General features: G+C 43.3%; 1 protein-coding gene across 2 annotated transcripts; it reads right to left on the reverse strand.

Moving 5' to 3' along the window:
• Window positions 1–4,399: 4,399 nt before the first annotated feature.
• On the reverse strand, window positions 4,400–10,756 carry adcyap1b (adenylate cyclase activating polypeptide 1b). 2 transcript variants are annotated; one of them, XM_035169304.2, is made up of 5 exons: window positions 10,426–10,756; window positions 9,911–10,015; window positions 8,817–8,951; window positions 8,333–8,437; window positions 4,400–7,613 (listed from the first exon to the last, which is right to left on the reverse strand). In XM_035169304.2, the coding sequence occupies exons 2-5, from the start codon at window positions 10,012–10,014 to the stop codon at window positions 7,430–7,432; spliced, it is 528 nt and encodes a 175-aa protein (XP_035025195.1). In that variant the 5' UTR covers window position 10,015; window positions 10,426–10,756; the 3' UTR covers window positions 4,400–7,429. The 2 variants fall into 2 exon arrangements, with proteins under 2 accessions (XP_035025195.1, XP_035025196.1); XM_035169305.2 differs by lacking the exon at window positions 8,333–8,437 and having other exon boundaries at window positions 10,426–10,753.
• Between the last annotated feature and the right edge of the window lie 2,682 nt (window positions 10,757–13,438).

Raw genomic sequence — 13,438 nt, forward strand, 5'->3', positions numbered from 1 at the left:
GGAGCTGCGCCCTTAGAAGCAGCACTATTACATCTCCCTTTATTATTCTGTCTTTGCCAATATTTTGTCAGCATATTAAACCCTTCCCCACCACACATGCACCCACACACACACTCACACACGTTCATTAAAAGGGAAGATAACCACAAGCTGTGTCAGCGCATGAATTTGACTCACGTGTGCATCACCCATGAATCCTGTACCTGAGAAAGTGTCTGTATCTACTCTTGACTGTCTTCCATTCATTAACCACCATCTCATTCAGGAAATCTGTCACAGCTGTAGAGACGTGAGGGTGAATGATGGGGAAAGAGATGCAATGGAGGATTTCTGCGTGGGGAAGGAGTGATAGGCTGTCTCTCTCCATCATTGGGAGGCAGGTGAGTGAGAAAGGAAGCGGAATAAAAAAAGAGCAAGAACATGTTTCTTCTCACTCTTGAGTTTTCACACCAAACTGCTCCAGCAGTGATACATTATTCAGTGTTCGCACAGCCTCGCCTGATCCAGAATGGGCTCCAGGAGTGTACGAGCTACTCGCAAAATAATAGGAGAAGTGAAGCTGTAAGGTGTTCGTCTGTTCGTCTCTTACTGAACTAGGGAGGCCAGCATGCGTGCCGTCTGGGCCCTGTAGTCCACGACCTGCTTTTTTTTTTTAAAAACAACAATGTAGTGAAGGGGAGACAACTTTTGAGAGAGGTACAACAACATAGCTTAACTTCCTAGTGGTATCAAGTCACAACGCTCCAGTAAGTTCAAAAGCCAGCAAGCCCGCCTGCTGCTGCACCACCCCCACTGCCACTGTTATCGACAGAAATTTTCAGAAGCACGCGGGACACAGCGGTTCTCTGTTCGTGTCTTTTTGGAGAACCGCGGTTGGGAGAAGACAGCTCTAAAGACGTGTGTTTGATGTTAAACAACACAGTCACGAGCTTCGGGGGATTTTTCTCCCTGTTAAAAGTGCCCCTGACTGCAGGGAATGGGAGCTCTGAGGATAAGCCAGTTAAAAATATGTGTTCACAAATTAGGGTTTGCACTCTCATCCTCAGTCATAATGGACTGAGATCGGAGGGAAATGGTGCAAATACTATTAAACTCTGGGTCATATTTGCAAACTATCCTTAGTGCTCATGTTTGAGTTTGTACTGAGATCAGATTTGACGACACAGGACAAGTCAGTCGGTGTCAGTGAAGTTGTGGCATTTGGATTATTTTCTGTGGGCATCAACTAAACCTGCACCTCTGTAAATTATATAAAAAATGAGAGTTGAAGAATCTAGGGAAGACTTTGACTGATAGTGCTATTTGTTTCTTGCACAAAATTTATTAAAGCTGCTCAAGTCATTTCTTTGCAATTTACTGCATGTGATGTAAAATAGGTTATTTCTGGGTTTGTTTTAGACCCTTTCAGCCCATTGTTCTGGTTGTACAGCCCATAACTTCAATGTATTGTTTCTATCTTATCTTTACCTTTCTTGTCTTGTCTTGTCTTGTCACTGTAGTATATGAAACAATAACCATTTACTTTGTTAATTGTTGAAATCAACACTACCCTTGATATTTTAAGAATCTTTAGAAAGGGTGTTGTTTATTTTAGGGTGTTGTTATTTTGCATCATATTTAAACTTGGAGAAACACATACAGAAGCTCGTAGGTGGTTATTTTCCTGCCTGGCCGTTTAGCCTCATAAAGAATGATGGATAGTTCTGGTTACCCATGACTACTCAAGCAGCACAGGTAAAGTGTTTCCCTCTAAGCCACAAGCAACTCTTGATCAGTGGTCCATGTCTGCAAAAACCCCTCGCCCACGTCTCCTTTTTCCTCCTCCCTGTCTCCTCTGTCTCTCTCCCCCTCTCGCTGCTCCCACGGGGACCGCTGTTCACCGCAGAGTGCCTCCCGCTTAATGCTAGATGTGACAGAGCCCACCAAAGGATGGAATTTAAGGGAGAGGGGAGAGGGGGACCAGAGGGGCTGCAGGGCTGCCACAGTCAGGGGTTTCATTGCAGGCATCATCAGACACCCCCCCACCCACTACCCTCCCCTCCTCAAAACTTGACCAGTGAATGATTCATGAGGTGAAGGGATAGGGGGTGAGGTGTGCATGATTGCATCATAGCCGTGTCTGGGCCTCCCTTGTCAGCGCTGTATTCTTAACCCCCCGACACACAAGAGAAATGACGGGGGAGAGGAAGGGGGCAGTGTTTGTTTTGGAGGTAAATAGATGCGCACACACACACACACACACACACACACACACACACACACACACACACACACACACACACACACACACACACACACAACAGGAAAGGCATGAATATTAATCATACAAGCGATAAATCTGTATTATACATGCATACACACTTCTGGCTTCACACGCTCATCAGACCCATGGTGACAAAGAGAACTGGGCGTGGCTGTGGCGCTGTGGGAGGCAGTGTGGGTATCCCCGCTGGAAAAGCCCTGAACACAACCCCCCCATTCCCCCCTCCGACACCTTATACATGATTAAGATGTGTCTGGAGGAATACTAGGGCAGAGGCGCGATGATCAAAAGCGCTGTTAATTCTGTTTAGTGAGAGCCAGGCTGTTTTTGCAGCTCTAAATTTAGGAGGTCTTCCAATTTTCCCTCGAAGAAACCGCCAGCAGAGGAAGCCAGGCACCGACTCTCTCCAAAAATCCAGGATCAATTGTGAAACAGCTCGAAGATGCTAATGGAGAGATAAGAAGTGGAATGATGCTTGCCACAGAGGAGCAATGATGCGGTGCTGCGAGGAAGGAGGAGCATTGTTTTATTGATTCAGGCATTAATGTACATTATGTACAAATTGGTTCGGGGTGGCCCCTCATGTGCAGCCTACTGCTGCGCAAACAAATTGGAGCATTTGTCTCAATATCGACTTGTGTGCATATCAGGGTGTGAATATCACATGTAATTTATTCATGAATACATTTTTTTTTTTTTTCATTTCACCTGACTTGCTCGCTCCATGCATCTTTTGTAAAAACCAAAAAACCGTCACAGGAGAAATCTCAGGATCTTTACCTGTCAAGTGGACTAAGCCAGCTTTCCGTCTTGACAGCTGAAGGGAAGGAAAACCTGGGGGAGGGGAGGGAGGGACACATGAAGGATGGAGACGCCACATATATCACTCAGGTTGCTGGAACACGGCCCACTGACAAACTGTCAGTCCCAAGAATCACTGGAACAAAGGTGTGCGTGTGGCAGTTTCCTGTGGCTCATTCACTTTGTTTACTTTCATTAGTCGTATGTTCCAGTGATCGCTGGCGTTAATACATTGTCTGTGAGAGACATAAACTGAGTGTCTAGCACTTCTTCTACTTTACAGGCAGCATGTGTGTACACATATATAATGTAGAACCTCTTCACAATGCAGAGCCAGCTCAAGGTCTGCCTGTGTGGAGCACACAAATAGCCAAAGACACAGACACACACATCCACACACACACACACACACCCACACACAATCTCTCTATCTCACTCCCTTTCCACACATACAAACACACTTGACACATGCGTATACATAACCGTGTCCCTTTGGACCGTTGCCATGCAACATTTTTCTGATTGGGTTAGTTGAGCTCTGGTGCATGTGCACTCACTCACTCACACACACACACACACACACACACTCACTCCTTTGCCACACCCATCCTCCTCTCCCACGGTACACAGCTGCACTTCCAAGGCCAAGGATGGAGTGAGGGGAGAGACTGCACGGCTGCTCCAGGAGGAGGGAGTATCTCCCCCCCAGCTCCGCTGCTCACTCCAGCGTCGTAGCTTTTGTTGACGAGCTCCTTGGAGATGCTGGATGGTTCTTCGGGTTTGAATTAGAGGTGCTTTTATTCTGTCGTGTTTACTCCATTTTCATTTTGAGAAACTGCGCGTTGAAATTCTGAAACCAGCGGGAAATGTCTTATATATGAAGAGGATTGATCAATAAAAAGACACCAAACACACCTCACTTTGCTTTTTGTTTATGGTGCAATAAAAAAGTCTCTTGCTGACAGGTTAGACCGATTCGTCACAGCTCCCAGGGCTGCGAGCTGCTCATATTTGCTTTTTCATGTTGGTTGATTTGGCTTTGGAAAGATATATTTAACTTGATAGGACTTCAGGTTGACATACCCCACCAGAGAACAGCAGCAGCGTAGAGGCTGTGGTTGCTGTAGGATGTTTCACTTTATTTTCTGTAATATGACCTGAGTTGTGTGTTTGTTTCAGGGGAAACTGCTCCGACAAATACGTGTTGATCGTTTGGTCTCAACTTTTGAGGGAAGATCTGAGCTGGATTCTAACATAAGGTGCCAACAGAAGACTGTAGTCACGATGTGTGACGTAGCTCACGTGTATCAAAGATTAGACATTGATTAGAAAATGTTGTTGTTTACAAAAATTTATTCATACAAATCTTACAACACTTTCATAACATTGAGAAACGTAAAACCCCATATAAGGACTCCTGTGTGTATAATGATGTCACTTGCACTAATGTTCACTTTTAAAACACATTATTTTCAGATAGATAAGAGATTAAACATTGAAGTAAGGCGTTTGGCGCTTTCAGAAATATCAACAACAGACATTTTCTATGAGCTGAACATAATCTCTTTTACTTGCTCTGAACCCCTTTTTGATTCTAGATAGTGATGCACACAGTAAATAATATGTTGGTGCTCTTCTCTGGTTAATAAATTACCGACCAATATCAAAATAACCCAACAACACCTCATTATCAATAGTAACAAACACTGGTCATTGTTCACAACTCTCACAGACACTGAACACCCCAAACCCATGCACACACACACACAAAAACACACACACATTGCCTGCTCCACCAACATAAACATTCTTTTCTTTTTTTATGTCGATAAATCATTGGCCATGCTTTAAAAAGAAAAACCTAATTCTACTACTTTCGGGGTAGACTAAGCCGAGCGATTAAACAGAGTAAAAGGAAGTTTCAATGTAAGCTAATGGACTGCAGCATTGTAGGGCCACTTAAATTGCCATCTGTCACTTGTGGCGAATTTTAATTTTTTTGGGTTTTATTTTTTTTTCTCACGTCGAAGCAAGGCACCAAAGCCAAAAGCTGTTTCCACCTCCACACACACACACGCTCAGTCACTCATTCACACAAACATTACATACACACACACACACACATTCTCTCTCTCTCTCTCTCTCAAACAAAAACACACAAATGCTCACCAGTATGCAAACAACTACATCCACACACACACACACACACACACACACACACACACACACACACACACACACACACACACACACACACTCACATAGCCTGTAGGATAAAGCCAAATTGAAGAAAGGGTGTATTGATAGTTTCTATGGGGGGACACAGGCCACTGATTGGATTGCAGGGGTGCATAAAGCTGTATTTGCATAATATTGAATAAATACATAAGATATCTCTCTAATAAAAGTCAGTGGGAAGATCCCTCTGCTGGAGGGCGGAATTTTTCATTCATCTCCTCTCCAGTGCGCGAGGGAGACTCTGAGTGGCCTCGTCCAGCTTCACTCACACCTTGTTAATGCCTCAGCTGAGACCAAAGTGAAGGGAATTCAACATCTGACATTTTCTATCAGACTCATTGACCCTGATCTCACTTTGGCAGGTGAGGTGAGTCGAGGCAGTGGTGGCGCCTCCTCTTTGTTTCAGGTGCGACCACCTCTCTCTGGCTCACGGGTGCTGTAACCTGTCTCTTATGTAACAGCCTACTTTTCTTTCTCTCTCACACACTCACACACATATATATATATATATATGCACTGTCTCTCTCTTGTCTTCTCCATGCACACCTCTGCCTGACACTCTCCTCATGTCTTTATCACATCCTCACTGCACATATATCCAGCACACATCTAACACAGATCAGCCTCGTCTTAGCGACTGAACCACAGCACTGTCAAACCAGCGATTTAGCACGGCGATCAACAAGAATCTTTATAAAACCACTACCAGGACAAAGGCTAACAGCGAGGAGCGAGGCCCAGTACGTCGCCTTATGATATCCACAATGCAAGAAGTATGGGAGGTCAAAATCCAACAAGTCAGTGCAGTACCAGTTTCCACCACCGCTAGCCCTCCTTGATCACATTTCCAACACATCTGAGGGGGGGGTGGGGGGTGGGGGAGTGGTGCTGAAATGGGCTTAGCACAGCCCACCTCCCAAATAGAACAATCCAACAAAGCATGATGGCATGCAGTTTCTAAGCAAACACATGCACCATCAAATAAGAAATGAGTTAAATATTCCGAACTGTAACTCAGATGCTACCTTTTCCTCTCCGCCTGTGCTCAAACACATGTTACATCTCCTGCTTCATACATGTTCTGGGTCCTTTCTCTAAATGTGAAGTGCCGTCCAAATACAATCAACAGGTGAAGCACATTCCTCCGAAAAAGTTCTGTTGACTGAACACGGACAACGATGAGATGAATGTGCACTGTTTAGATTCTATACTGTACATAATACACACACATGGAACATTCTTTAAACAGTCCGGTCGAGCAGGATTTATCCCCCTACACTGCACGACTTTGAGGCAAGTGAGCAAGCAGTGATTGCTGCATACTGTGAACAACCTTCGGGGCTTCCTCTACGTTTGCTGAAGGCAATTTAATGCCCCTCGCAAAAGGCCTGCGATGAAATTTCTGTTCTAAAGAGGGGTCGGATTTTGCCACCAGTTACACGAAGGACCATGTAAGTCAGTCGGTTTCTCCATCAAATGAGAGGCTGTTCAACAAAAGCCATCTGAATTCCCCTGGAGGGGCAGCAAGCTGTACAACCCCACAGAGCTCCCATTAAGGGAGCAAGGAGGAGGGTAGACAAGGGCAACATCTATCATTTAGGATAAGCCGGATATGCCTCACATAGCATGCTCACTGCTTCTTTGGGCCTATTTGGAAAAGAAACAAACAAACAACACTAAAAAAATAGAACGTCGCTTACAAAAATAAGTATAACATTCAATACTTTGATTGTCTTTTTAAAATCTATTTATTTTCTGCATATGTAGATGACCTTTAAAGATTTCAAGCGCATAACGTTGAAGGTGCACAATTATCTTTTCTTTTTCTAATGTCTTTTTTTTTCTTTCTTTTTTTTTTCGGGCATTTTGTTTTGTTTTCAACATCTCAACATGAAAATAAAATATTGGTCCACAGGGCATAACTGTGCGGTATCAAGTGCTTTTGTACAAAAAGAAAAAAAACGATATTATTATTAAAATATTCATTTTAATGGCTTTACTTCATACATAAATACATGTTGAAAGAACACAGGCGCAATCCACTGGTTGGTCAGATATATCTGAATGACTTTGATTTAACGACTGGATGTATATACACAGGAGGGCAGCTGGGGCGCTTTAGCAACGCTACAAATAGGCAAGTCGGCGTCCTTTGTTCCTAACTCTCTGTCTGTACCTTCTTCCCAGAACCGCTGCCAGGTACTTCTGCACGGCCATCTGCTTTCTATAGCGACTGTAGCTGTCGGTGAAGATCCCATCCGAGTGTCTTTTGGACAAGGGCTCTGACTCGTCCTCCATGCTGTTGTCATCACTGGGAATTCAAAAAAAAGAAATGCATACACGTAAATAAATGAACAAGGAAAGTCAAATAAATGTAGATAAACTTCTTCTCCCCTCTCTGCACATTCCTGCCCCTTTCTTATTTTTTAAAACCAGCTTTGATCGTCCAGTTGCCAACAAATCATTAAAATTCATTTATGGGCCTTTTGTCCTATTTCTTTTTTTTTTCTTTTTCGTTTGGGTTTTAAACAACGGGGGGAAACAAGCAAACAGGCAGAGTGTTGTAGGAGAAACTGTGATTTAAGTGTTTTTAGAAAAGTGAAGGAATTATTCATGAGGAGACATCGCTTATTCTGACGCATGATTTTTTTTACATCGTGCTGTTTTGGGGGGGTGGGGGTGTGGGGAGGGAGAATCAATTTATAGATTAATCACATGTAACTCGCAGTTGTATTTTTGGTTTTCAGAAAAAACTGACCCCGCTCATTCACAAGGGGGGGATTCATGAGCGCTGTGCCACAACAACAACAAAAACAACAACAACAAAAACACACAACAAAATGAATGGCATCAAATTGATTTTATGTAAAGAGAGATTTAAATAATAAATGGATAAAATCACGCACATTAAAATGGGAGACAGTGGTGCAGCAGCCTGAACTTGTGCAGCGGAGAAACATTATATAAAAATAAAAAGAAGAGAAATTAAAAAGATGACTGCAGGTGAACGCTTATAAGAAATGCCCTTACCCTGCACGAATTGTCATCAGAGAATGCAGATAATGCCTCGCTGTTAACTGACCCAGGATCTCCCTCAAGGCTCTATCTAATTCTTCCTCAGCATGCCTTTCTGCTCTGAGATGATAAAACGCCAAAACACATAGATCATCAGTGACTTAAAATAAAAGCGCAGACAAAATGATCAGAAGTAGCCTAAAATGTCCCCACCCCCCCTCCCTCAGGTCCAATATCACACCAGGCAAGGTGCAATTAATCCCGAGCCACATGGTCATTTTTACGCACCAGGCTTTTTTATCCTTCCTCATTTACCCGCCACCTTTTTTTTTTTTTTGAAACAGTTTTTGGAATCCACATTTTAGGCTACTCGGAGTGAAAATAACACTGAACAGATAACATGAGGAACTCTGGGGAAAACGCAAACAGCAAAAGAGTCGTTAACACTGAATATCCAGCAGCTCAGGGCTCCCTGGCTGCGGTGTGAAGGCGCATTTACCTCTTCTCTGGCGGGTAGTATAGCGTGTACGCGTCGTCGTTTAGGGATGGTGGGCTTCGTATAGCAATCTGATCGCCATCAAAGCCCATGTCGGATAATGAATTCCCGTCCTCATCGAAGGCGTCGTTTTCAAGTCTGCAAATAAATAATATAAAGAAAAGAGCAGAGCACCCGTCACAAATCTGATCCGTGCACAAGTGGGACGCGGCAGAGGAGGGATGCCAAAATGTCTGCATCTGCTTCTAAAATCAGTGGGAGGTTTAAAATGCATTAGAGACACAGCAAAGACAACGAAAAAATTTAAAAATAAAAAAATAAGAACCTGTGGGTGTTTTTAAATAAACCCAGAAAACGAATAATCTAAATTCATCCCAAAGAGATTTAAAATGTGTTGAATCTGTGCATCTTAATTTTTTCAATCTTTAAATGGATTATTTAATCGGGAGAATCTGTTTTTAATTCCAACTTGGTGCTTCAGCGCCGAACACGGGGCTACAGGACTCATTAATTATTTACTAATCGAAACAATGGATGTGAAAATGATCACGTTTAGCGTAGGCGTGGAGCCAAGATTTTTATTAAAAGAATGCTGCAGAGAAAGAAAAAAATGAATTGGAGTCAATAACAACCACGCCCAAATTATGGATTATGCTTTTCCCAGAAAAAGGAGAATAAATCTCGCCGCTCTCCTCTTCGTTTTGCCTCGCCTCTCCTTGGTGACGCCAGTCCACCGTCATCCCCAGGGCTATCCAGCGCATTGACTGCACTCTCATTTTTAATAAGGGGAGTTCTGTGAACCGTCCCACCGGACAGATACTTCTACGCAATTTCCATAATCATTTTCCACACACGACTTGCATTTTGTGCGTGTGTGGAAACTGCCGCATTCGCCTTCTGTTGCCCCTCGCAATCCACAATTAAAAGAAACTGCGCGCATTGCCCCTGTGCGTAATTACGCACACTTATTTGGAATAAAGTGCACAATTCCCACCATCTCACGCTTAAATCACAATGCATTGAAGAAAACAGTTTTCAGCTGCATTTAAAAAGTGTCAATGTATAATAATAATAATCAGATTGAAAAGCTCACCTACCTGATTTTAGGGTAACTTAGTCCGATAGGTGTGCAGAAGACACTGTAGTGCATTAAGATTCCGTAGATGAGCAAGATTAAAGTCGCTTTACTCGATGTGGCCATGCTGTTAGAAAATGAAAAAAACAGTAACATGAGACAGGTTAGTCACTCATCATGCTCTTTCTTTGTTCTGTCAAATTCACATGCAGTGCTACTTCTCTTAATACTAACTAAAAAAAAATGGATGGAACATAAACCTCTTTAAATTTAAGCAGCGTCCGTTTACTCAAAACAAAACAAAAAAAGGTTTCTGCCTCTTTTATTCCTCCAATATCGTAAAAGTTTAACTGTGATATTGTCACTAAATCCCTTGCATGCAGCGCCAAAGTCATTCACAAAAGCAGCAGATCTCCATGCAACGCAGAGGAGGAAAACCCTGAATATTTTCCATTACTTTATCTCGCTCTCCATCAATGAATCCCCCCCCGAGTTTGTTTGTTTTTTAAAAAGACGATCCGCAGATAAGGCACATACCTATAGCAGGAGAGCAGGGAGAGCGCTTTGCTGCGGGTTGTGATCCGGGTGCGGCTGCGGTGCTGGAGTGTGTGTGAGCGAGAGAGAGACCGTGTCTTTCTCACGGCACTTCTTTCCCTGGCTGAAGCGCCACCCGTCGTCTCCTTATGTTTCCCCTCGGCGCCGCCTCGCTCACCTTTACGCACAATGAACGGGACTCGCTCAGACCGATGTGGCTCGGGCAAACAAAAAAACTCGGTGGTAAAGTGCGCCGAGTGCCCGTCTTCATATCGCTGCTCCAAACTTTTTGTCCTGTGCTGTGATTGCCTTGGATATTTATCCGTGCATCGTAAGCCTCCCCCTCCACTCCGCTCCGCTCCCCCCCCCCCTCCCTCCCTCCAATAAGTCACATTAAGGATGCTATAGACGTCATCAAGTCTTCCTCCCGGAATATAATAGTACAGTTCCTTCCCCATCGATGCATCTGTCAGACTCACCCCCACCACACACAAACACACGCACACGCACACGCACACACCTCCCTCCTAAGATGGAAGTTTACTTCCAAACTTTCGTCTTTTTTTAGAAGCAGAAATGGTTGTGAATGCATATAGCTGCTACATGAACTTCACACATGCAGGACGGTGTGATGACCAATACAAATCGATTTGTCCCACCGCCACTGCTTTTTTGCCCCCAGTGTCACCCCCCACCCCGCACGTCATTGATAAGTCCAATTAAGCTATTTGTGATCATGACTGAGCTGGGGAGTGGTCGTGTCGGTTTCATGTGACTGGATGGTTTTGATAGAGGAGGAAGAGGAGGAAGAAGAGGGAGGGGAGGGGGGGGGGATTAGACTTCCGCCCACCAAGTTCAAGCCACAGCACCCTGGTGAGTCAGGAGCTGTCCGGTGCTGAAATGAATCCTCTCAAATGGCGGTTTTCTGACTTCACGGTCACTTTTCCTAATGGTTTTTAATTATTGCTCAGTGGATATGAAGATGGGGAAGTGATGGTGCTGGTGGTGACTTCAATGGCGGTGCAATGACAGCGTTAAAAGGCCCAGGGCCTGTCCGTCGGATTGTGGAAATGAACGAGGTGCGTAATCTGATTTGAACGCAGGCTGGTGACGCAAGATGCCGGATCAGAGCGCCATCAGCCTACGTGGCTTCAGAAACGATTCAGCCACTCAAACCACATAGTTCTGACATTTAAAATAAAGAAAGGTAGAAGTGAGAGTCAGAGAAATGGCCTTGATGCTTTGGGGGTTTGTGACAAAGAGTCTGAGGCTTTTTCTACGATTTGCTATCAGTGAAACAAAACCAAGTGTGAACTCTATATGAATATTCATGACGTATAAAGGTGTTGGTCTGCAGCAGGGTGAGTCACATGGGATTTATAGGAGACTTCACTTGGAGAAGGGACGCCATGAGATTTAAGTTTGGTGTCGTGTTGGCCTGTGCGGGGCCTCGACGGGATCACGCACCTTTTCCTTGTGAATCACACCTATAGCTGCAGCAGCCAATTGAAGGAGTTGGCCGAAGAGGAGGAAGATTCACGTCAGCGTTTTGTTTACTCTGACGCGACGTGACGAACAGAGCCCGTCACTGTGGGGAGGGGTGTGTGCTGGGAGGGGGGGATGTATCCTCAACTTGTGTGTGTTTTAGCTCTGAGGATCTTAACTTAAACCCCCATATGTTTAAACTGGAGCAGACTACTAATATCAAGCCTGGTGGTCTGAGTGAACGGCGCCATCATGAGGAGAGGAGAGGAACATGCGAGCTGCTCGGAGGTTCATTCATCAGCATCCTGCAGTCCTCACACGAGGGAGAGGAGTAAATCCCCTCCCCTTCATCATCATGTGAACGTATCACATAACACTGCTGTGCTTTTAAAGCAAATCAACTTGCTCATCTTTATCAAAACTCGACTTTAAGAAAAATCATATATGATCATAGCTTTTCAATAACCTGAAGGTATTCATCTTTTTTATATTGTTTTGGGTTGTTAAGGGAAACAAAGAGGGGGGAAGTCTGCTATCACATAGCATCGTGGGCTTAACATATGCTTGTAAGTCAGTGGCTCCAACTCTTTTTGATCATTCGCCTATTAACAACCATCATACTGGTCACAGGTTGAATTTATTGCATCTATGAGTAGTGAGCTGCTTCACTAAGTGATGATTTTCCACATCTAAACTGCTAATTTGCTTCATTTAAGCGACATAAAGAGATAAACTATTAAAATCAAGATTTCACAAGAAAAAAGGATAATTTTTGAGAAAATTCTGACAAATTTTTTTTTTTAAATATTTTTTGCGATATTTTGTTTTAAAATTAAAACAAATCAAAAAATCAAGTGAAATGTATTATAATATGTATTTCCTCTTAAATGTAATGTAATTTTTAGACCTCTTTTTTAATATTAATTTATGTAAACTGTTCCCCTCAGAAGAATGGCAGCATCTTAGTGTTATAACATCATTAAACAGATTTATTTGAACAGTGATTTTGAAAGACAGAGACAAATGATGTCCTCCTGCTGATAGAGGCTTCAGACCAGTAAACACTTTCATTCATCTTTTTAAAAGACGTAGACAAATGACACATTCTCTCATGTAATTTGGAAAAGTTGTTTGGATTAGATCACGATGAATAAATAGATATGAATGAAAACATGAAACAAATAACAAATGCCTCACTCAAGGAGGTCACGTTTTCACCCTCATCTGATTTTTTGTTTACAGAAAAAGTTCGGAGCCAATTTGTACCAAACTTGGTGAAGGGATTTGACAGCTTCCAGGAAAGAGCCTTCGGTTTTTTGGTCGATATCCGGTGGGCAGATGTATAAATTATAAAACTATTGGTTTCCTTATTGAGAAATTGGGCATTTGTCCACATTTGAGTCAATTTCTCGGGGGGAAATGTTTGGATCATGACGTAAGAGACATATTTCTAAGGCAGATAAAGGGTTGTTTGGTCTTGGAGGAGTCTAATGAGTGTCATTCTATTTGATTTGTTTTTATTTATTTAAAA

Source organism: Hippoglossus stenolepis, chromosome 11 (assembly GCF_022539355.2).
Source record: "Hippoglossus stenolepis isolate QCI-W04-F060 chromosome 11, HSTE1.2, whole genome shotgun sequence".
Taxonomy (NCBI): domain Eukaryota; kingdom Metazoa; phylum Chordata; class Actinopteri; order Pleuronectiformes; family Pleuronectidae; genus Hippoglossus; species Hippoglossus stenolepis.